This window comes from Rhipicephalus microplus, chromosome 3 (assembly GCF_043290135.1).
Source record: "Rhipicephalus microplus isolate Deutch F79 chromosome 3, USDA_Rmic, whole genome shotgun sequence".
Classification (NCBI taxonomy): domain Eukaryota; kingdom Metazoa; phylum Arthropoda; class Arachnida; order Ixodida; family Ixodidae; genus Rhipicephalus; species Rhipicephalus microplus.
In genome coordinates, this window is record NC_134702.1 from 84,159,249 (window position 1) to 84,185,377 (window position 26,129).

Here is a 26,129-nt window from a genome sequence, read left to right on the forward strand (position 1 = left end):
CAGGTCGGTCATGAAAGAAAAAAAAGAACATGGTTGCTAAACCTCATACCCAACTCTCATTAGTCGATGCGTGGATAGCGCACGCACACAACTGCCGCGCATCTCAAGCGCTTTCTCTCGACTCTCTGAAGCCCTAGCCCCACGTACGCGTTCCGACGCGTCGGGGGCGCTGCAAGCGCGCGATGATGTAGGACGTGCTGCGCTTCGGCTCCGCTGATTTTCAGCTGGAACCACGGGCAACTTCACAGTACCCCGTCAAGACCAACATCAATCGTTTCGGCAACTCACAGGCAACACGTGGATACCAGTGTCATCCAGGTGGGCCCGTTTTTGACAACTTTACGGCCGATCATCACCCGACCACGTTGGCGACGCCGTTAGGCCAAACGGCGACGCCAACGCCCGGCGGCGTGGGACCGGCTTTCCGAGGCAACATGGACGCTACTCTCATGCAGCGTGGATACGACCCGCATGCCATGACGTGGGAAACGATTACGATTTCCGAAACGCCAAACTCTGCTTCTTCACCGAGGTTTCGGAGCCAAGCTCTCAACGACGCGGTGGAACGCCGCTCGCAAGCCAACGCCAAGAAGGCGGCGTCCGCCGCTGCTTCGGCATCCGGCACGCCAGCTGACAAGACGCAGCCTCCCGCTTCGCGCGCTGTCGTACGCAAGGGCAAGTTTCTCACCAAATGGAAGCCTCGCCCGTTTCCGAAACCGAGTCCGGACGACTATGTAATAGTCGTAAAGCCACGAGAGTGCATCTCATTGCATGATGCTTTCTCAGAGAACTGGTACGGGACTGCGTTTAAGGCATACCTCGGGCCCAAGCGAGCTGAGACGCTGACAGTTATTCCATCGAGAGAGCAAAATTTGATCATGATTTACACCCCGGACCCTGACACGGCGGACAAAATGATCGGGGACTTCGCGGTAAACATCGAGCACAGGCAGGTTCTGCTCAACGGGTACCTGCGACAAGATGGTAGCAATGTCTGCCACGGAGTTATCGTAGTCCGCAACACAGATACGACGGAGACGCTCCGAGAGAGCGTACGCTGGAGGTCAGGCACCATCGTCGAGGTGCGTAAAATTGGCACATCGAACAAGGCGCGTGTAACCTTCGCCGGCAAGGAGAAGCCACGCTTTGTTCACTACGACGCAATGCTGATCCCCGTCAAACCCTACTACCGGACGATCCCGGCCTGCGGCAAGTGCGGTGTCGTCGGCCATCGGATGGACACTTGTCCCAACCCACGACCGGATACGTGTGGCCTGTGTGGACAGCAGGTTCCGCTTGTGGAGGAGGGGGTGCGGGCCCCTCATGAATGTGTACCCGTATGTTCTGTGTGCGGTGGAGCACACGCCACAAACTCTCGAGCATGTACGGCCAAGTACCGTAATTCCAAGGTGGCCGCACAACAGGGCGGAAAGTCCAAAAGGGCGTCCAAGAAACGACGCAAAGATCAGACTCCCAGTGAGCCACCACGCCGGAAAGTCGCCAAGACAGACAAGCCCGCTTCCCCTACTGGAGGAACCGAAAAGCAGCCGACGGCGCAACCATGCGGCGAAGCCGGGCCATGGGCCAACGCCGTCAAAAACGGAAAGCAGGTGGGTGGTACGGGTACAGCTGCCTCCTCATCCCCCCCTATCATCCCCTCTTCATCGCGTAACGCCGACCAAAATATTATTGCCAAACTTCAGGCAGAAATCGAAGCGTTACAAAAAAGACTAGCGGAAGCCGAGGCCAAACAGACCCAACTAGTCTCCCCTCCTCCTCCCCCCGCAGTAGAGGTAATGGAGAGTGAGACCGGGGCGGGGGCGGCAGACGCGGTTGCCGCACTCGAGGCTCGTGTGAACACCCTTGAGGTCCGTATGGACAGCCGTATAACTGTCCTCGAAACCCAAATCTCAGCGGCTGTAAATGCCGCCATTGCTAAAATGACAGAAACCATCCCTACCCTGAAAGCCCAACAAGTTGCGCGTTTCACCAAACGAGCCGGCCCAATTAAGGACGTGTCCGGCCGGTACCTTAAAACGCTTCGACGACAGATCGAATTTGAGGATGATGACAGCTGCTCCGCCTCCGGAATTGAGGACACCCCCCTCCCCGCGAGTGCTGGCTCGGGAGCACCGCCACTGCAATCGCTCGTTAACTCCACTGACCATGGCGGGCACCCTTAGAATTCGGAAGTCCCCACGATCTAATACGGCCACTCCCATCCAAACCACCCAGTGGAATTGTCGGGGCTTTAAGGCTCACACTAAGCACGCCAACCTCCGGCTTTTCCTCGCAGCATTTCAAAACCTTCCTGCTGTGGTAGCCCTCCAGGAGCCAGGGAGTGCTGCCACACTCACAAACTATACTACGTTTCAGCAGGACCCTTTATCTTGCATCTGCGTGCACAAAAATTATACGGCCAACCTAGTTGATCTCGATCTTAAGCCAGCTTTCTCGTACGTGATGGTGACACTCCTTCCGCTGCGTAAACAGGATCCGCCACTGCACGTGCTAAACATTTATTGCTCACCGAAACTAAGCAACATTACATTCGCAGACCTTTTTAGCCGCGCTTTAAAGGCTGCGGGCAGGAACCCTCTGGTGATTGTGGGTGAATTTAATGCCCCCAGCACACTCTGGGGGTATGCACGTGAAGAGAAACGTGGACGTAAATTGGCGGAACTTATGTCCACGCTGGGCCTAACTCTTCACACCGACCCTGCATATCCAACTCGCGTGGGTAACTCCGTGACCCGGGACACATGTCCGGACCTTACCCTCACAAAAAACATTCAGTATGCGGATTGGGTCAACACTGAAGAGACCCTCGGCAGCGACCACTGCATACTCAACACCACCATTCGCACATACCCTTTGGCAAGACCCTACAGAGAGGCGAAATTACCCGATTACACGAAGTTTCGGCAAATATACGCCAATTCGACACCCATTGAAGAGCAAGGATACCATGCTTGGTCCCAGCAACTGGTTTCCTCATTACGCTCCACAGAAACGCAAATTAAACTCTCCGAGGCGACTCCGGCGGTGGATAACCATCTCCTTCACCTCTGGGAGGCCCGGCGCAGCCTCGTCCGCCGATGGCGCCGGCAAAAACACAACCGAAAGCTCAAAATTCGCATCGCTGAGCTCACCCAGCGAGCAGCAGAGTACGCGGCCCAGCTCGCTGACTCTAACTGGGTGGACCGCTGCAACACGGCCGCTCGACAAATGTCCAGCCGGAGTACCTGGCGCCTCTTCCGCGCCTTGATTGATCCGACCCAAACTCGAACAGAGACACAAAAGCATCTGCAACGAGCATTTCACAGCTTCGACGGAGACACAGCCAAATTGGCATGTAAACTCCGAGACCAATATCTATGCACTCAGCAGGACTCCCAAGAGCCGGCGTACTCGTATGCAGGTACCGAGAACGCGGAGCTGGATGAACTGTTACAGTTACACGACCTGAAGGCAGCCCTAGCAAAAATGAGGCGAGGAACGGCGCCGGGAAGGAATAAAATTACCGTGAAATTACTTGCCAATCTTCCTGACTCGGCCTACACCATGCTCCTTGCCTACATCAATTCCATTTGGATCGGGAAAACAAGCCTACCAATTGAGTGGAAGACCGCCCTGGTCACCTTCATACCCAAAGCGGGCAAAGCAATTAACGCGGACAACCTCCGCCCCATCTCCCTTACTTCTTGTGTGGGAAAATTAATGGAGACGATGGTGCGCGACAGGTTGTCCGCGTTCCTGGAGAGCAAAAATGCATTTGCAGACACCATGTTCGGGTTCCGCCCACACCGGTCCGCGCAAGATGTCTTGCTTCAGCTCGACCATGAGATCCTCAATCCAGTCGAGTATCCCCTGAATGACAAAGTTGTGCTCGTTTTGGATCTGAAGGGGGCCTTTGATAACGTGACCCACGAAATTATTCTAACACATCTCTCACAGGTGGATTGCGGCCAAAACACTTTCAACTATATTAAACAATTCCTCACTGACCGACAATCATACATTCGGATTCAGGACATTGAACACGGCCCTTACCGATTAGGCACGAGAGGGACTCCGCAGGGAGCGGTCCTCTCGCCCCTCCTATTCAATGTGGCAATGATGAGACTCCCCGCTCAGCTGGCGAAAGTCGAAGGCATACAGCATGCGCTGTACGCCGACGACATCACCATATGGGCGTCACACGGCTCGGCAGGAGACATGGAGGCAAGCCTGCAGCAAGCGGCGGACATCGTGGATGACTATGCCCGTCGCTGCGGCCTTCAGTGCTCCCCGTCCAAATCGGAATTCGTGCACATACGCCCCTCACCAAAGTGCACCGCAAAGATCGACCTCTCCCTTCACAGTGGACCAATACCCGAACGCGATGAGATTAGAGTACTGGGGCTTTTTATACACAAAAATTGCAGAGCAGACACAACATTGGCCAAATTGCGTAAGGTGGGGGACCAGGTGGGCCGGATGGTCCGCCGGGTTTCCAACAAGCGCGGGGGGTTACGATGCAAAGATGCCTTGCGGCTGGCGCATGCATTCGTAACCAGCCGAGTCCTGTACTCGGCTCCATACCTCCACCTACGCAAATCCGACGAGAATGCACTCGAAGTCATTCTCCGCAAAATCTACAAGCGTGCCCTCGACCTTCCTGTCAGCACCTCTAACCAGCGCCTTTTGGGCTTGGGAATGGTGAACACCTTCAAGGAGCTGAGAGAGGCGCACTTGACAAACCAATATACTAGACACTCTAAAACACCGTCGGGTCGCCGCCTCCTTGCCCGGCTACACATCAATCACTCAATACACACGGAAGAGCGCGTACGGATTCCAGAAGTTTGGCGATACTCCTTGCACGTGCGCCCTCTTCCGGCTAACATGACCCGAGACGACTACACTGGCCGACGCCTCGCGCGGGCGGAAGCCTTGGCTCGACACTACGGCCACAAATTCGGGGTATTCTACGTGGACGCCTCCGGCCCGCACCACGGTGGTTGGTATACGGCTGCGGTCGTCCACCAAAACACCGTTGTAAACGGACTCACATTCCGTGCACATAACATTACGCACGCGGAGGAGATCGCCATCGCACTAGCCGCCGCAGATCAGGACTCGAGGGTCATCATCACCGACTCAAGGGGTGCCTGTCGCAATATTGAACAGGGATACATTCCGTACCGTGCTTATAAAAAATTGCAGAACAGCAGCTACCTAGGTGCCCCCGCGCACCGAACGATCATATGGGCTCCGGCTCACACGGGCCTCGATGGTAATGAGACGGCCGATGCCGCTGCCCGCGCGCTCACTCTCCGGGCACCATCCTCGTCCCCTACCGATCCGGAACTCGAACCCAATCCTGCCTACACCTTTAAGGAGATCACACAATTTTATCAATCCGGCCATAACGTCTATCCAAAACCCTGTAAGGGCCTCACGAAGGCGGAGGAGCGAATCCTCCTTCGCCTTTACACTAAAACTCTATTGTGCCCGGCAATCATAAAACACTTTGACCCCGCATGCACGGGGAAGTGCCCGCATTGTGAGGAAAATTCCTCTGACATTTTCCACATGGTGTGGGCATGCCAAAAAAACCCAAACGTTACCCCACTACCCAACCCTTCGCGGGAGGACTGGGAGGCAGCCCTGCTCGGCTGCTCTGACCTGACGGCCCAACGGGCCCCGGTCGAGCGTGCCCGGGCCGCGGCCAACGCCAATGGGCTCCCGTAAGAGGGAGCCCACCTAGTGTTTGTACGGGGCGGCCCCTTAAGGACCGTTCCCACCCTCCCTGTAAATAACATATGTAAATAAATGTTTTTCAGCAGCAGCCGACGCGTCGGCGCGTCGAGTGTAGACGCGGTGCCACGTCGTCCACCCTCCAGAGGGAGAGAGTGCGTGTCAACACCAAGCTGCACGCACTCTCTCTCAACAGGGAGAGGGCACCGCGTCTATGCACTACGCTTAGACGCGTTGTAACGCGTGCGTGTGGTTACGGCTTACCAACGAGCATGCTCAAGGGCCTCACAGAGGGTGACGAAAAGGGGTTAAGAAGCGACGACCACTCGTCAGAGCGTTATGACCTTGGGCCTTTTCTGTTATTCTTTTTTCGAACACGCGGCTTACTTTCAGTGCAATCACGCACAAGCACGTAACGGCATCCTGCCGCGACAGCAGCCACTACGCGGCTCACAACGTGGCCTCTGAGGTTAGCCGGTAGCGCCGCCGGCTCATCTCGGAGGCCAAGCTCACATGCTCAAATTAGCCGCTTGCCGTAGACATTAGAATTATGGCACGGCATTTTGATCGATGGCATCACTTGTCGAGAAAAAAAAAGGAACGATTCCAGTTTGATTGCGAATTTCACTGACGTGAGCGGGGTATCAAAATTGTGTTTTCACAGCTATTAAAGGAGCCCGGGTGACGAAACAAGTCCATGTTTATTATTGAACTGACGGCGAGGATTCTAGATACACGCGTAGTTGAAAAATTTCAGAAAACGTTTCACAACCCTTGTAAGCGCGATGTTTCTTGTCGATGACGCAAGCGCGATGTTCCTTGTAGTATTATTAATGTGTGGTGTCTTTAAGTTCCAAAACCCCGATAAGATTATAAGAGACGCCGTAGTGGGGCGTTCCGGTAATTTTGGTCATCTGGTGTTCTTTAACTTGCCCTGACGTCGCAAAGTACACGGGCCTCTACCGTTCTGTCTCCCCTGAAATGCGACCGCTTTGGCCGGAATCGAACCCGTCACCTGCGGGTCAGCAGCATAGCACATAAGCCACTGATCCATAGTGGCGGAGAAATGCCTTATAGTAGTGCACCGCGTTACGTCACGTCGGCTTTACTGAACCAAAACAACTGAAAACGCCTAGAGGTACCAAGATAGGTACCTTGCTCCAAGGCATAGGTTTCTCAATTGTCTTGTGGAAGACAAAAGAAAAGGTAAGCCAAACGAAATTTGCATTGAAATCGAAGCATGTGAAACAAATCCATCATTTGCAGGTGCAGGTTTAATTATATACGGTGTTTAGAAAAAGTTATGCAGATTTATATAGAACACTAAACGTATCCAACAGCCATAGCTCTGTTGTGGAATAGCTATTCCTGAATTGTCGAAAAGAGGGAGTACACTGTGTTGACATTGACGATTCAGAGTAGTGTGTTCCGCGTCCTATACGGAAGACCCACGAGCCATTCATACCTCGAAGGTTTGTGCTAGCAAATACGCGTTAACTTTGTGTTTAGATAACGGGTGAGTGATTCAGTGTGCTACATATGTACCAAAGATGTTAAGAAAAAAACTGCAGAGTGGACGCTTTCACAAGGCCAGGAGGAGTGAAACCAGCATTTTTCTGGAGTTTACTTCAAAACATCGGCCCTCTCGCGCGGCGCGCAATCTGACATTAAGTACCTTTGTTTTGCAAACGTGAATGTAGGTCGAAATATTGGGTAAAAGATATTCCTTCTGGCGAAGATAATGAACCGGAATGAGTACAAGTAGATTGATCTCTACTAAAGTTTTCCCAGGCTTTGTGGCTACTTAAGAAAACTAGTTTATTTATTTATTTGTTAAAACCTTGGGGTACATTTGTACTTTATAGAGGGGAGGGGCGGAAATACAGATGAACAACATAATAACTACAGGAATATGTAAACACATTTAACATTAAAATAAATATAATGATGAAACTTTACATACAAGGAGTACATTTTATTAAAAGACAACTGAACTAGAACCACAAAGAATCCACTAAACAGTCAATAACACTTACGCCGATTAGTACAGTTCACGATTCTGACTATATTAGTGCATTCTTAAATTGAGTGGGGTCGGTGATGCTTACTAATGATGCAGGTGACACAGAAGATGCGCTTAGCAGTGATATAGAGCAGTACCAGTACCAGGAAATTACCAATGCTCAGTTTTTGCGGTGCTCGAAGCAAGAGCTGTTATGTATGGTTCGCACACTCTACAAACCTGGGAGGCCCTGCTCCACAGCCAAGACACCAACGTACAGCAAAACATCATCAGTCACGCCCTATATCCTGCCATGTCTCAAGGGATTCCGGTCAATCGCTAGAGGCGACGGGAAATGCGTCACGTTTCTTTATATTCGGCAGATCACACGTACCTTGGGAATCGATGTTGTGCGAAGTATGCGGAAGGAAGCCGACTCTGTTGTAATCTTTTTATTGAGTGAAATGTTACGAAGCGGCGCTCAAGGATATGTACAAATGCACGCAGGGACATACGTTAAACAGCCGCATATGCTTTCTATAACAGTTGTTTACAGTAGCGTAACAATGCCAACAGTGACATGGATATTAGCAATACCAGAAGCGGCAAGCTGACATGAAGCGCTGGTGCTCGCGAGGTTGGTAGCCCTGGACACAGCTACTTAAATCAACTTCAGCGGATGGCACCTAACTACAATTAAGGTTAACCCGAAGCGACAGCTTTATCCTCGGAGTACGTGTGTAATGTTCATAAATTTGGATACCCAGCACTGGAACCACAGTTGACGTTTCACGAACATTATATTGGTCTATCCGAATAACAGTTGCGAGATCTGGCGTAGCTCTGAGGTAGAATGCTTGACTGCCACGCACAATGCTCGGCTTCGATTTCTGATGGCACCCTGTCGTTTATTTTTTGCATTCGTCGGGTCAACGCTACCGATGTCAACTTTCTTAACACTCACGCGTTAAAACTGCCCATGTCGGTTCTCATCACCCTGGGTAGACAAACTGTCAATAATCTGTGGCATATACCCACCCACGGGTATGTGCCACACGTCTGGCGGAAAAGGCTTGACGACGTACGCGACGGCATTTCTACATTATTCATGTTATGACCAGCGTGTCATAGTCGTCGGACCATCTTACCCTCCCATACTAATTTTGGTAACCCAAGTTAAGGAGGTGATCAGGAGAGCACCTAGACGCGGGCGGATATTACCACCACCACCACCATCATCATCATCATCATCATCATCATCATCATCATCATCATCATCATCATCATCATCATCATCATCATCCTGACTACGTCTACTGCAGGACAAAGGCCTCTCCCATGTTCCGCCAGTTAACTCGGTCCTGTGCTTGCTGCTGCCAATATATACCAGCAAACTTCTTAATCTCATCTGCCCACCTAACCTTATGTATCCCCCTAACCCGCTTGCCTTCTCTGGGAATCATGTTAGTTACTATTATTGACCAGCGGTTATCCTGTCTATGCGCTACATGCCCGGCCCATGTCCATATCCTCTTCTTGATTTCAACTGTGATGTCCTTAACCCCAGTTTTTCCCTAATCCACTCTGCTACCTTCTTGTGTCTTAAGGTTACACCTACCATTTTTCTTTCCATTGCTCGCTGCGTCATTCTCAATTTAAGCGGAACCCTCTTTCTAAGTCTCCAGGTTTTTGCTCCGCGGCTAAGTACCGGCAAGATACAGCCGTTATATACCTTCTTCTTGAGGGATAGTGGATATAAAGTGCTTGCAGCACGCAAAAACTTGCTTCGCATTCAATATATTCCTGTCTCTCTTCTTCACTGCGTGCCAACGTCTTACCGTGCCTGGACAAAGATGACGGCAGTCAAGCTTCGCATTGCAAACATAATTTCCATTCAAGCAGTTTTCCCTCAAAAACCTCTCTTGTCTATATACCCTTTCATGGAAGGGCAGTAAGTTGTACATATACCCTACCATGGGAGAGAAGTGAGCCGTTTCGAAATGTTTTTCCGTTCCCAAGACATGTTCGAACTTCGACAATATAGAGTACGGTGTACTCTACTACGGCTGAGCAATGAGCTGTCCAAAAGCCGACTATGAAGAGCACCTGGTGTTTACAAAAAAAAATTTTAACAATTTAGAGTGGGGAGCATAACGCCGTACCGTATGCCTCGCACTTGATGAGGTCGCCTTTGTAGAGAAAGTTGTCAACGATTTAGAGTACTTGGTATACTCTATGGAAGAGCATCAAGCCGTCCCGTGGGCCTGACACTTAATGAGGCCGCATAGTCCAAAAGCTGGAAATGTTCGTGTTTAGAGAAATTTATTCTCACGAACAGTGAACATCAGTTGCAATCCGACAACACATCGCGACGGAACAAAACATCCACAGACCAAAAATTGTTACAAAAAGATATGTTTACACATGTACACAGAACACAACATACACAGATACACAAGAATCGTTACAATATGATATGTTTACATATGTGGAATACATGATAAACGAAGAACACACAAATGAAATATAAAGATTTATATGTTCGGTATTTACATAGTATTGACAAGATATTTGTGCGAGTAATAAACAAGCATCAACCTACCAAGAACGGGCCGGCCTGAAAACAAGCTTTACACGTCTCTCGCAGACGAACATAAAAGGGCAGGACCAGTGTCGAAGGAATTCCTCCTCACCCAGAAAGAAGAGTTACTACGACAAAACAGATAGTCACTCCAAAATCGGGAAGAGAGCACGACTGCGACGACTTGCTGCAACAGCCTCACAGCGGTTACGCCAAATACAGAAGGCGCTGTGACGTCCCCGCAAACACGGACTGAACCCCGCTCCTTTCAAGATGTGTACGCTCGTTTCTCAAACCCACGCATAAAAATAAATTGCTCGCAGCTTCCCTCGGGGGAACACTGAGGAGGATGCGGACCATATAATTGGTTAACGGGGTGTTAAAGTGCGACTTACTTGGGTCGATGGCTAAATTGGTTAACGTGGTTGTGAAATGGGGTGTTGAATTGCGACTTACTTGGGTCGATGGCTAAATTGGTTAACGTGGTTGTAGGAGGGGGTGTTAAATGAGTGAACACGTACACACGTATGCGAAAGGGCGGCGCTGGTCGAAGGGACGTCGATCATTGTGTTTGTGGATTCGTTGGAATTCATTTCACCGCGACCTTGGACGTCGACGCGCCGTACAAACCAACCGACGAGCGGCAACTGAGCGAGCGAGCGCCGACCTTGAGTATATATACAGCACGACGGCGCATGCACTGTCAGCTGTTGAATGTTCTCGAAGCGCGACGCCACATGCGCGTCCACTGGAGAATCAGGAGAATTGTAGATGTCGAACGCGGTGTGTAGAGGAGGAAGGGTGCACAGATGGTGGAGGAGTGAAGCGCGCGCGGTGTGTAGAGGAGGAAGGGATGCACAGATGGTGGAAGAGTGGGCGACGGCGCGACGGCGCATGCGCGCGCGTCAGCTGTCGAATGTTCGAGAAGCGGTGCGGACGGCGCACTACAAGGCGCGAGTATAAGATGCTCCGCATCTAAAAAAGGAAAAGAAAACCTTCGGTGTAACGAATGGACATTCCGGAGTGGAGTACCGGAAGGATTATTTCTACTGTTCTCGCCCCCCCCCCCCCGCGCAAACACGAAGACCGGGTGGCGCTTTGTCGTCTACAGACAGTGTGACAGTGTACGGTGGAGGTAATCCGCGCGCACCCTTCAGATTTGTGGCATGGGGGAGCAGCAAAGCACCTTTTGTTGGTTCGGGGAATGCGACGCTGCCGCAGTGCCTGTGCCGGGTCCAGTATGACTTTCCGTCAGCCTCCGTGGCTCCAGGGCTCATTACTGCGTTCTGCGCGGATGGCCCTCCGCGGCATTGAATGACGATGAAGCGGCGGCTACGGAGAATTTCGCGGGAGACACCTAGCTGCATGGAGACGTTGAGACTTGGTCTGGACACCGGCTCATCAAGTACCGGAAGCATCGGGACCATTGTTCGCCCGTAATTAAAGTGTCTTGGGACAGCTCGCCCATCTCTCTCTCTGAGGCTTGAGTTTGTACACCGTTACTTGCTCGGCTTTGTTTGGGAGAGGGTTTTCTACTGGTGCGGGCCGCGGGGGCGACCGTCGAAGATGATACACTCCGATTGACAAGAAAATATGCCACGTCGATAGTGGCGATTGGTTTGGTGCCCCGGTAGGGTGGAGTCGGGTCCTACAAAAAGGGACTATGAGACGATACACAGGGAGTCAGAGAGACGATGCGATGAGCTCAAGATGGAAGAGAAGCTAAGATGGAAATCACTGAGAGGCACGACGTAGGCGACGATGACGAAGACGATGAAGACGCTGACGAATTGAACAGATCAGACCTCGACGCCAAGAACCAACCTTCGGCCCCGATTCAAGCAGCCAACTCCGAGGCCCCGACTACATGGACATTCTGTGAGACGAACTTCACCTCCCTTACTTAAACGAGCTTTGCGGGAAAATATGCGGCATATTGAGACATCGCGCGGTTTTAATAATTGATAACTTCATCATTTGTGTCGTAGTGTGTTTTTTTATATGCATACTCTTGTATTGTTACAGTTACTTCCTTTATGTGCCTGCCTTGTGTCGAATGTCGTAAATGTCCAAATCATGTGTTATAATTTTGTGTAGTGGTTGATGTACGCGGTATACGATGTTTTAAGTTAATAATACATTAAATGAATCAGTAAACAGGAACAGGTCGTAGCATCTCTTACTTCCCGGCCCCAGCACAAATCCCTCTATGTGAGAAGTGTTTGAGACACGTATCCAATAGGGAACCGGATAAAAAGGGGTTGAGTGGTCTTCCCTCTCTTTGGTAATCGGTGGCGTAGCGGGGGACGTCTCAGCACGAGCAACAATGAGAAGGCAGGTGAAACGGCTTCGAGAACAACGTCCAGAAGAAACAAAGTGGTTTACTCTGAGGCTACGAAATCCAGCATACACGGCCCTCAAGAAAACACGAGCCACGACGCATTGTCTTACAACACGCTGATTTGTTTCCCGTAGGGAGCAGTTCGGGCGTGTTGCTGACTGGACCATTCTTCACCTTTCGAGGCGGTCAAGGGTAAGGGGAATACCCCTCCCCCCCCCCCCCGCCAGCACATGAAGTCTCAGAGGTGACCAGGCAGAAATGATGCCATCAGCGTGCTCCAAGACACCCGACTAGTGCGGTTGCGGCGTGCCGGAGGAAGTAACGGTAGAAACAAAGCGGCTGTTGTGTCAACGATAGAACTGTCTAACACACCTACCCCAGGGCAAGTTGACTGGATATGATGAAAAAATGCGACAGCTGTTGCATAAAGCGAAGGAGTTGTTACTGATTGTGGGCCCCGTATAAGGTGCACATTAGGGATTAAATACCGAATGTGAGCGTGTAGAAAATAATATGCCAGAGTTCGCGCGGGGGATTCCTCTCCTTGTACGAGGCGCAACAGGAAGAACAGGACCAGTAGCCAGCAGCGTATTGATACCGAAGGGAAAGCAATGCCTCCCAAGGAACGCTGCTGTCCTAACGCCGCACGAGAAACCAACTCAGTGCCACTAGACCAAAAGAAGGAACACAAGGGAGACTGCAAAGATCCACGATGCGTAAAGGCGGCTGCTCCACGTGAGAAAGGTACCAAATGCGATTGCAGAACACAGTCTGCGGAAGGTACCTCCGCTCAAGAAGCGGGAAGTTGAAACCCCATGCGTTCTCAATTTTTAGGGGCGAAGCTCCTTACAGAGGCACTCATTCGTCCCTCGTAGACGTTGTAGTATGTAACAAGTATAACATTTCGACCTCCAAGGGTGCCTGTGAGAGATTTCTTCTGTGCGTTGTTGAACAATAAAAAATAGTGCTCAATATACATGCCAATGGCTGCTAAGGTGGAATGAGAGACAGGAGCATTCGGCTTTTAGTTAACGCGCACGCTGCGATCCCCATTAACAGCCATTGGCATGTACAATGAGCACTATCTGACAATAAAGGGTTGCTACGTTATACTCGCTTGGTGTAACTAACCTCCTTAGTTTTAGAAAGGTTTAGCGAGCGTTGAGCCGCAGTGCCATGAATACAATGAACTAGTATATACCATGAATGAACTCGAGGTGGTTAAAGATGGGAAGTAGATACGAAGCACAAGCCGTAAGAAAGTAAAAGCCGAATTCTCCTGTCTCTCATTTCCCATTAGCAGCCATTGGCATGTACATTGAGTTGTACAGCAGGACTAGCAGTTGTACAGCAGGACTGCTGTACATTGAGCATCTACAGTAGGACTAGCAACCACACTGGCGAAAGGCGTCGATGACATGTGCGCCACTTCTCTTAAGGTACAAGTAGTGAGTGATATGCACGATACCAGAGGTACCGGTGCGTGATAGCAACCTGCAAAGAGCGGTTGTCAACGCAAACCAAGAGATCTGGCGGATTAGTCGAGAGAAAGGCTTCGAGGTGGTGGAAATAAACAGAGAGGTGCATAGGTGGGGTGGTTTTCAACGAGACAGAATTCACTTCGATGGGCAGCTAGGTCATGAGGTGGGTTGGCGACTTGCAGGACGCGCAGTAGCTTTTTTGGGGGGCAAGCGAGCCCTTCGGGGTACAGGATAGCTAGTAACGAGGGAAACAACCAGAAAGACTCTTCGACAGGTGTTATGGACAGATACGATTCCAAAGTGGCACCAATATCTAAGATAGGTAGAGTCCAGGGCATAAATAGACGTGGCCACGAGCGCCGAACCAATTCAGATATAGGGTATATTAACATGCAGGGTGGTAAGAACAGGTTGAAGTGGGAAGAGATAGAAGAACAGCTAAAGGCCGATGGTATACGGTTTTGTAGAAACACATTTCAGGGACATGGAACAACCTCCTAACAATCCATATTACACGTGGGAATGCTGTAATAGAACAGAAGGCAGCAGAAAGGGGGTAGGTGTTGGGGCATTTATTCATAAAAGTACAGACTAGCAAATGGTCAAGCAGGAGTGCAAGGAACATTTTATGGCTAAAAGGGAAAGTGGCAGGGCAAATGACACTCCTTGGTTCGGTGTACTTGTGGACGGCAGCAAAGGCCAGAGAGGAAAACCAGGCAATGGTAGAGTGTATATCAAAGGACATTGGGTAATTAGGAGGAGAGAGCGAGATAATTATACTAGGAGACATGAATGCGCACATAGAAGATATAGATGGGTATACCAACCCGACAGGCAAAACGATCATGGATATGTGTGAAAGGCTTGATTTGATCATTTGCAACAGTACTGAGAAGTGTGAAGGGCAAATAACACTGGAGGTAGGAAGGCTGCAGTCGACGATAGATTATGCACTGATGTCACATAGGATGTATGATAAGCTCAGGGGAATGCACATATATGAAGGTGGCTCCAGAAGTCTGAGTAGTGATCACAAACGTATCAAACTAAGTTTTGGAAGAGCAGTGAAAGTGGGAACGAGACAAGATGAGCAACCACAGGAAAATTTTTATCCAGAAAGGCAAATTGAAATAGCCACTAAACAAATTGACAAAGTAATCACGGAGGATAATAAGACAGTGTAGACATACACGAATCTAATTAGACTCTTTGAGCTAGAGCTTGCCAAGACGCGTGACAAGTCACCCCGGAAAAGAAGACACAAACCCAAAAGTTGGTGGGATGAGGAAGTTAAGAGAGCCATAGCAAAACAGCAAAACATCAGGAAGCCTCTAGGGAACACAGACATGCTAAGCAGCGGGGTGAACCGACAAATGATGTTGAAACAAAATGCGAAACCTTTCTAAGCTATAGAAGGGATGCATCCCTTCTGATCAATGAAAATATTAGAAGAAAGGGAGCTCAGTGGCTGGCAGAAGTACATAAAAAAGATAGAAAGGCAGCTGCGAAATTTCGGAACCATCTAAACTCCCTAAGAAATGAGACGAGCCTAGAGCAGAGTTTTACAACTACAGCCAGGCTAGAAGGGGACGAAGCTATTGACTATATAAGAACAAGAGTGACAGAAAAATTTCAACAAAGTACTTTCTGCAGCACAATAGACAAGGACGAATCAAGTGGTGCAATGGCTCCATTTTCGCAGCAAGAGTGGGAAAGGGCTGAGAAAAGGGTTCCTAGTAGTACATCAACAGGCCCAGATGGCATTCCAATTATGCTGATAAAGGCATTAGGTCCGAAGTCTAAGCAGGCTTTGAGAGAGGCAGTGAGCAAAATAATAATCAATGGTGAAGTTACCGATGGATGGAAACTTAGCAGGATGAGCCTGATCTATAAAGGAAAGGGGGACAAAGCTGGCATAAACAACTACCGTCCTATAACAGTGACATCAGTGGTCTACAGGCTGGCGATGCAGATTATAAAGGAAAGACTGCAGGCATGGATAGAGGATGAGGGGGTGCTGGGGGAACTGCAGAATGGGTTTTGGAAAGAGAGGAGGTTGGAAGACAATCTGTTCTCACTGACGCAGTGCATCGAAATAGCAGAAAAGGAACACAGGCCCCTGTGGCTAGCATTTTTGAATATCAAGGAAGCCCACGATAGCGTGGTTCAAGAGAAATTGTTGGGAATACTGGACACACTAGGCGTGGAACATGTAGTCACTAATCTTTTAATGGATATCTATAAAGGTAACGAGGTAGTTATAAAGTGGAAAAAACAGGTATCCAAGCCTGCAGAGGTAAAACGGGGCCTTAGGCAGGGGTGTCCCCTGTCACCCTTATTATTCATGATGTACCTACAAGGATTAGAGGCGAAATTAGAGGGAAGTGGACTGGGCTTCAACCTCTCTTTAGTCAAACAAGGAAAACTTATTTATCAGGCACTACCAGCATTAATGTACGCAGATGATATAGTGCTAATGGCCAACAACAAGGAAGATTTGCAGAGATTGATGGACATCTGCCGTAATGAGGGAGATAGGTTAGATTTTATATTCAGTAAGGAAAAATTAGCAGTCATGATTTTGAATGACAACGAAGGTAGTGAGCTTAGAATACAGGAGTTCACGCTAGAGATAACAGATAAATACAAATATCTGGGCGTATGGATAAGCAATGGAACCGAGTACCTGAGGGAACACGAAATATACGTGACGACTAAAGGTAACAGGAATGCAGCAGTGATGAAAAATAGGGCGATGTGGAATTACAATAGGTATGATGTTGTGAGAGGAATATGGAAAGAGGTCATGGTTCCTGGGCTGACGTTCGGCAATGCGGTCTTGTGCATGAGATCAGAAGTTCAAGCAAGATTAGAAATTAAGCAACGTGGAATAGGTGGGCTTGCTTTAGGAACTCGCGGGAATACACCGTATCAGGGAGTACAAGGTGATATGGGATGGACATCATTTGAGGGCAGGGAAGCTAGCAGCAAGATAAAATTTGAGAAGCGATTGAGAGAAATGGTGGAGGAGCGTTGAGCTAGGAAGGTTTTCAGCTACTTGTACATGAAGAATGTCGATACAAAATGGAGGAAGCGAACCAGGAAATTGACTGGTAAATACTTAGAAAACAGCAGGTGGCCAAACCAAAAAGAACTATCAGTTAAGAAGAAAGTGAAGGAAACGCAGACTGACATGTGGAGAATGGGCATGATTAAGAAGTCCGCACTATAGATGTATCGAACTTTTAAGCAGGAAATTGCCAAGGAAAGGATGTATGATAAGGCTCGGGGTAGTTCTCTACTGTTTGAGGCCAGGACGTGAGTATTGCGAACCAAGACATATCGGGCCAAATACGAAGGGGTAGACAAAGTATGCATTGCGTGTGGAGAGGAAGAAGAAACTGCCGAACACTTGATAATGATCTGTAAAGGGCTTTACCCTATAGCTCAAGATGATGGCACAGAGTTTTTCAAAGCACTGTGGTTTAGGGACCGGGAGGGCAAATTAGACTTTAAGCGGGTAGATTTAACTAGAAGAAGGTTATCTGATTGGTGGCTAAAGTCAAGGCACGAGTGAAAATAAACTCTTCACTGCAAAGTACGAATCCTCAAACTCACTTTTTAAAGAAAAAAAAAATAAATCTAGTTTTTGGTTTATTAGGTATTACGGCTTGGTGGCGCTAGCCACCGCCCGATCTAAAGGGTACAGCCATATCTATCCATCCATCCATCCATCCATGTTGAAATTTGACCGATTTCCGCGGCGCGTAGCGTTGCAAATTTTGGCAGACGTGATCATGAACGCCTCGTCTACGCATTGCGCTTGTCAGCTCAAAATTGTCAAACATGGTGAGTGGCCCTTTAAAAGTCCTCGCGTTTAAAAAAAAACTACTTAATGATTTAGCGCATTGCATACTCTACTATGGGAGAGCACTAAGCCGTCCCTAAAAGGAAAACAACACCTGGCTACACAAACGTAGTGCGTAGGCACTACTGTCCACTGCGATTTAGAGTACTCGGTACTCTACTATGGGAGAAAATAAAGCCGTCCCGTGGGCGTTGGAGCCCAAACACGCTGTGATATGCTCGAAGGAAAAGCTTACGGAAATTTCGAGCTACATGTAATCTAACTGCCATACTCTACTTCAAAGGGCCCCTCTGCTCGCCCTAGTTTTTATTCAGGTTTTGCCATCCTATATAGTTGGGAAAGAAGACCGCCGCAGCATGAGTCACTGTCTATCAAAATCATTCAGCTGTTTTCAAAATACTTTAAACTAACCGCATGAAATACAAAGTTTTTAACACATTTTTTTTTTCATATGAGGTGATAGAGAACTGAAAAGTGTGGATGGCACTTCGAGAGATCGCAGCGCGTGATTAACTATACGCGGCCGCACGTTCCGGTTTCGCTTGTTTCACGATGCGCATGGAATGTTTGAGCGCTGATCAAATCAGTCCTAATCCGGGGCACAGAGTTTCCTAATATACACTAGAGGAAACTCTGGCGCAAGTGTCTATGGGAGCTGCAACGCACAGCGCTTCAGCGAGCATGGGAGTGATGGGTAGTACACACATTTGTCTAGTATTCGTACTTCTGGCCTGCTTTTGGCTCTGCGTGGGTTTGTGTGGCTTGGAGCTGTTTTCTTACGAAACAAATATTAGAGAGTTTTAGTACTGCGTACGCTGCGTACGTGGCGGCGTTGCGTACGTAAGGACGCCACGTTCTGCGTAGTGCGCATGCGCAGACCACAACGCGCACGTATCGCATTACGTACGCAGCCGCTACGTACGCACGCATGAGATGCGTGCGTGCGTACGTATGAGGTGATCGCGCCGCTCTCGAACAAGTTCGCGACAGCGCGAGACTTCGTTTTGCAAAATGGCGGCATCGAAGGCAAGCACCGACCGGCTCTGTGGCTCAAAATATGGCCATAATCTGGCTATAACACTTGGAGTGGCTCACATTGGCCGTCAACAACACGTGCTTCTATTTTAATCTACCAGATGGCGCAACACGTTTCACGCTGGTTATCTACGCGGGTACTACGGCGTACTAAAAGCCGATAAGTGGCAAACGACGCCACGTAACGCAAGGCGCTTGCGTGATGCGCACGTAGCACCATTCCGCAGTACTAAAACTCTCTAGTAGCAAATGTTTAGCGGTTGCGCTTCACCATCCCATTATTTAGACTTACGTTTAAAATCGGGTCACAAACTTCAAAAGGGTTGACTCTTTCTTTCAAAGCAAAATCGAAACACAGCAATAAACGAAGCCGCAAGTACGAAGACTAAGAAAATGTGTGTAGTACCCATCTTTCCCATGGTCGCTAAACGATCGCAGCGCCAGGGTTCCCTCTAGTTAATTTTAGGAAACTCTATGATCCAGGGAACCAGATTTAAAGGAAAAAAAGGGGGGGGGGGGGAACTTGGTCGGATATGCGCCACAGGAATAATTGGGAAGCCCCACTACCATGTAAAAACAAAATCAAGTTTCTTCGCGACGAGAAACAGAGACGGTCGTGTAAAAAAATGCTGTCGTGTTTTAAAAAACTGATTGAGAACAATAACTCGGCCGCCACGCGGTGTTTCGGTACACCTCTTCATCTTCTGCTTGGTTCTCAGAACGAGTGCGTTAGTTTGGCCGGCGTTGGATTCAACAACTCCGATGGGTAAAAGAGCGAGTACCAAGGGAGAGGAGTAAGCAGAAAAAGAGAGAGAAAAAAGACAAAAACAAAAGAGAGAAGTAGAATTACATAAAGACAATAAAGTTACAAGAATATAGATATAATTAGAAAGAAAGAAATAGAAAGAAGCAGACAAAAGAGAGAGAGAGAGAAGAAACAGAGTGTAAAACGAAAAAAGAAAAATATATATCAATGGATAAACAAACATCGACAGAGAAAGAAACAGAAAGAAAAAATATATGTTTTAAGAAAGAAAGAAAGAAAGAAAGAAAGAAAGAAAGAAAGAGAAAGGAAGAAATAATGAAACATGGAAATAAAGAAAGACTGATAGAAAAACTGATTGAAAAAAAAAAATTGGCAGATCACACGTACAGTGGCAATCGATGACATGCGAAGCACGAGTCAGAAAGGGTGATATGTCACTTTAAAATCAGCACAACGTTACGAGGTGGAGGTAAATGATGCCATGCATGACTTCCGTGTCATGATTATCATGTCTGAATGTGTCGTTTACCTTCGTCATCTATTCACATCACATGATACCAAATTTTGGGTATGTGGAGCTAGTGAAACGGTCAAGAGCACGTATGAGCGTGGTATGTTGTCATGTTCTTACATGACACGCGTGCCAGGATTATCATGCTTAACCAGCCATATACTTTCGTCATTCATTGACGTCATAACGTAACACGAAATTTGGTATATGTGGAGCTAGCGAAACGGCCACGAGTGCGTCAGGAAGGGCCCAATATACTCCAACGTAGCGTTGACGCGCGCGCACGCTGGGCACAGCGACGCTACGTTAGCAAAAAGTGAGCACTCTATATAGTCTGATGCTAGGCGCGACCAGCGTCCGTCAGCGCGGCCCGACGGCAACCTGCGCGAAATGCGACATGCTGCATTTCGCACCGATGCGTTACCCAGAAAATACTGCGTTACCCTCTTTTCGTTACAGAGGGACGCCGGACGCGCTGAAACGCGCATGCATCAAAGCAACGCAATGCGGCGCGCGCCTGCGAGTATACGATAGGACCGGCGCTTGGCGTGGCAATGCCGGCGTGACGCGACAAAATGAACGCCGGAGAGCACGCACACCGCATCACGTCGAAATGTGTTGACGCCTTGACTGTGGCATGTAGTCATGTTCTCACATGACACGCATCTCATGATTATCATGTTTGCACCAGTCACATACCTTTGTCATTCATTGACGTCATGTAATACCAAATTTGGCATATGTGAAGCTAGCGAAACGGCCGCGAGCGCATCATGAGTGAGGCATGTAGTCATATTGTTACACGACTCGCATGTCATGATTATTACGTTTGGATGTGTCATTTACCTATGTCCTCCGTTCGTGTCGCGTAATACCGAGTTTGGTACATGTGAAGCTATAGCGAAACGGCCGCGAGCGCACCATGAGCGTAGCACGTAGGCATGTTGTTACGTGACACGCATCTCATGTTTATCATGTTTGCACCAGTATCATACCTTCGATATCCACTCAAGTCCCATAATACCAAATTTGGTATATGTGACGCTAGTGAAAAGGCCGCGAGTGCATCATGAGCGTGGCATGTAGTCATGTTGTTACATGACACGCATGTCATGAATTTCATGTTAGGGTCTGTTGCTTGTGTTCGGCATGCAATAATGTCATATCACATCAGTTTTGCAACATGCCATGTGAACGAAACCACCGCAACAGCTGCAAGAACATGAAATGTAAATCATGGCATTCATGACATATATGTGATTTTCTTGTTATGACTAGACAAATATGTTCATCATACGGTCATGTTATGCCATACCAAGTTTGGTATCGATACCATTACCGAAACGGCCAGGTGAGCTAGAAGTCGTAGGCAGCTAGATAGATAGATAGATAGATAGATAGATAGATAGATAGATAGATAGATAGATAGATAGATAGATAGATAGATAGATAGATAGATAGATAGATAGATAGATAGATAGATAGACAGACAGACAGACAGATAGATAGATAGATAGATAGATAGATAGATAGATAGATAGATAGATAGATAGATAGATAGATAGATAGATACGCTCAATGTCGCCGAAATTCACTAAGAAATGCTTCGCATTTAAAAAGAGAACAGATATCAGAAAAATATAAAGAAACGATGCAGGCCGCTCAGCTCCACTCTTGATGCTTGGCCCCACTAGTGCAAAGATGGCTTAATGTTTTTCTCCTTGTTTTTCCTTTTTTCGGGGACGAGCTTACTTTTCTACTACATTTTCGAGGTTAGGTTGGGTGAAAGTGGGGAAGGCGTACATAAACACGCTGTGAAGGAAGGCAGTTGCCACTTTCCTTTCTGACAAACCTATACACAAGCCTTCTCGTAGAAGCGTACGCTCTAGTGACATTTTCTGTTCAACAATTTTTATTTCACCGCCATAATTTCGCGCCGCTCTCACGAAATGACGTTGTTTTTGTTTACGAAACAAACAGGCAATCGGGATGTACCACTCACACGCTCCAACTTCCTCCTGCACGTTGGAGTAGGAAGGTGAGGCAAGCGATGTAGCGCGGGATATTTATTCTTCGAGTATAGAGGCGCATTGCGGAGCTATGTTCGTGGACAACATACACTAAACGGAGGGTGCGTGGTTCACGTTGCGTGAGTTCTTCGAGTTACCGTAACAGGTGTGCGTGCGTGCCTCTAGACTATTCGCGTTCGCACGTGACGTACCCCGTCCCATCCCTGCTACTTGACTGCGCTCGGCCCCGCCTCGTCACGGTGACGTCACCATCGTATTTTACTGGAAAATTACAGAGGCAACTCTTGTGCCGTTGCTCCGACTTTCATAGATCAGCACAACGTGCTGCGCACCAAACGGGTGTACCGGGAAACTAAACCATATAGAAGAAGGGCGTGGTCGACATATGAGTTTCTGTAAGAGAGTGACAGGTGCTCCCGCCATCTCGCCACACTCTGCACGATCAGGGGTCAGGGGTCATTCATTTCACTGACGTCAAGCGTACAAACAAGTTTCAACAACGAAAAAAAGAAGACATCATAAATCTCTTTGTGCAGTTCGTCGTTGCCGTACACCTGTTTAAGTTTATAAAGCCCATGGTGTACCTTTCGCTCTTACAATTGCGACCGTACTCGCGGCACCACATTCAGCACAACACGAAGTGCTCTTGTGCTACGTACGAAGAGACACTGCTGTACGGAACAGTCGACACGCTGAGTGAATCTGGTTGCCTTCAAAACAAAAGCGATTCGGACACGCGCCACTCGATGTGCGCACGCGATCCTTGTGACATCCGCGTTCCGTGTTGTCGTTTGGACGCGCTTGGCCGCGGATCGTCCCGAGCGGCGACCGCGTTTCCCCGTTCCTTCACCGGCCACGCACAGCGCCATGTCCAGTGCACCTTTTTACTACGGGTGCGAAGTGTATGACTTGCTACACCATTATGATTCCCGACGACGGTAAACATTTTGACGGGAATGATTGACCGTCTACTCGAGTTCCTCATTGTCGCGGAGCAAGCGCTCGATGCGAGTTCTTCGGCACATGCCGTAAGAGGGATCCGGCTCTTTTTCGAGCTAATTCTTTACAATGAATATAAGTGGAGGAGGAACCAGTACATTATTGGGAACTCGCTCGGTGGATTCCGTGATGAAGTGTTGTGCCGTCCACGGTCTCCTAGGCGTCAGCGCAGCTCTCGCCGATCGGACCACCGTCCGCGAACTCCCGACGCCGGTTGCTCTCGCCGAGCGGTGCCCCGTCCTCGGACTCCATCGACCGTGTCCCAATATTTTTCTTTTCTCGATATTTACTTCTGACTCTATCCCTTTTAATCCCTCCTTATCCCATTCCCTCGTGAGCTACTGCTGGGGTGTCACACTTAGCTGCAGTTAGTTGTGGGGCTCAATTTCCTATTCTTTTCTCCTGTTTTCAGACCACTGCCCCATCCTCTCCCGCCAGTAGAACATTACGCCCCTATCGAAGTTTGGGCACAGCAACCAGGAATCGCAGGCCCCTCATCGCATTGTGCTGCCGAATGTTTGGGTCGATGTTGATGCAAAGCAGCAAAGTTTTCTTTTCTTGTTTAATTTCATTTGTTTAACACTAAGTGTTCATAAGTACAGCGCTCATAACATGGAGGAAGGGGGGGAGTGAGGCGCATACATTAATGAAGACACAGGAAAAGCAATATATATATATATATATATATATATATATATATATATATATATATATATATATATATATATATATATATATATATATATATATATATATATATATATATATATATATATATATATATATATATATATATCGTCAGGCCCAGCTGCGCGGGAAGACCATCAATGCGACACGGCACGCCTGTTCAATGCGTGTACATCCGGAGAAGCCGGAGGGCACCGTCGCGGCATCCTTGCGTCGTTGTGCCAAGATTGAGAATTTCGCGTATTAGCGTACGCCGAAGGCTGGTGGCTACAAACAGCACAATGACCTCGGCTACACGTGCTACACGGGAAAAGATATGAAAGAGGCGTATGAGAATAAAAAGCCTGGCGTTGGAAGCGTGAGCAGCCCTGGCATCCGTTAAGGAGCAAGAAAACTAGATAGCATTACTAAGCGGCGTCTGTTTTAGTTAGTGATGCGCTTATTTCCTCATAATGTTTACCAGCCAGCACTATGCTTACGTATGACTAAGTGCATGTGTGGAAAGAGTACGATGTTGGCTGTCCATCGTATGCTACAAACTATTTTACGGATGAGTTTGAGTGCCGCGATATTGGACTGTCAACGTTTGTGTTTTGCATCTTCAACAGCTAAATGAACAGTGTTGAGGTAGACGCAAGCGCATGAAAACGGTTTGGTTGGTGTGTACGATGTCTCCTGACCTTATTCATTCGCGCCGCGATATACGAAGAAAACGTCGGCTTAACAGCCGAAGATGGTGGTGCCCACACGTCTTACGAAAGATAGTCTATACTCTAACGCAGCGTTTTTTTTTGCCATATTTTCTCTTTTTTTTTCAATCGAGACCACTTTTTATTCAACAGCGTTTTCTGGCCATGCCGTAAAAGTGTTGCAGGGCCCCTTCAAGGGTCCTTCGCGATCGGATGGCGGACATGTTTTTTTCTTTAACAACTTTTACAAGCGATTGCATATATAGCGTAACTAGTTAATATTGCTACGACGACAGTCACTTATGCGTGTTGTCTCACCTCTTAGCCACCGGAGGCAGTAATAGTCGTCATCGTCGTTATTCAGCAGGTCTTTGCACACCTCCCGGAACTGTAAACAGAAAGAAGTTATAATAAACGTCATTTTCAGGGCATACCACTGATAGATGCTCTGAATAGTTTCTGACGTGTTTCTGTGCATGTAATTCGAATGACACGCTCTTGAACAAAGGCATGGAACAAACAATCTAGGCCTTCATTTTTATCGTAACGCCGAATCAATAGAGTACATTAACCATACAATAAGTGTTTCCAACAGCTTACCTATGTATTCCGAATAACACTCCCACTGTTTCGTTGGACTGTTTCTGTCTTTCGTGGTTACGGTAAACTTTGTATCGGTACTGTTATGAAATAAAACTGCGCCCATAAAAGAAATGCATACCTACAAGTGAGAATGGTGGGGCTGGCTCGCCCAACAGGGTTTGAAAAAGGTACACGTAAGCACGCAAGGCTACGGTACATCGATCCCGCAGTTGTTCGTGCAGTTATAAAGAAAAAAAACAAATTATCGCACCATTAATGCGTGCACGTGGCTTTCCAAGCCACCGGCGGCAAAAAAATTTGTTTCTCCTTTTCTGGTTTCATCGATGCGAGTTTCGCCAAGCTGTTTCCTTCCTTTTTGTTTTCAGTTGGCCTTGGCTTTGGTGTCTGCTCATGCCTTGGTTGCGGTTAGCGCCTTCGCGGTTCCCGCGGTCTGTTGACTTAGCAACTATGGTTGCTTAATAATGTTACCAGAATAATTGTGTGTACAGGTGTCTACATTCAGACGCAGTGGTGGATGTCGGCACATGTAGGCAAAACTATAGTGGAGCTCACTGCCGGCTCACTCATGAAATGTATTTTGCGCTTAGGACTCGCTCAGGCTCAAGACTCGGCAAAACTTTGCTGAGCCGGACTGACTCACTCGAATTCAAACTCGCCAAAACGTTGCTCACTCAAACTCGCTCAAACTGAGACTCACGGCTCAATCTGAGTATGAGTGAGTTCGACTGAGTCGTCTCACGAGTCTGCTAGTCTAGAATTAGTGACCATGGCGTCAACGCTGTATGACTTTAATA

General features: G+C 48.3%; 2 protein-coding genes across 2 annotated transcripts in view; one reads left to right on the forward strand and one right to left on the reverse strand.

Annotated features, from left to right (window-relative positions):
- The window catches only part of LOC119172849 (SEC14-like protein 2), a 92,621-nt gene that overhangs the window by 36,350 nt on the left and 30,142 nt on the right, over positions 1–26,129 (reverse strand). The window contains exon 2 of the mRNA XM_037423998.2: positions 25,051–25,120. Within this exon, the coding sequence (XP_037279895.2) occupies positions 25,051–25,120 (70 nt within the window). The remainder of the gene's footprint in view (positions 1–25,050; positions 25,121–26,129) is intronic.
- Positions 435–23,797, forward strand: LOC142802638 (uncharacterized). Its single transcript, XM_075887621.1, has 2 exons — positions 435–1,623; positions 23,769–23,797. Exons 1-2 carry the CDS (start codon positions 435–437, stop codon positions 23,795–23,797), a joined length of 1,218 nt encoding a protein of 405 aa, XP_075743736.1.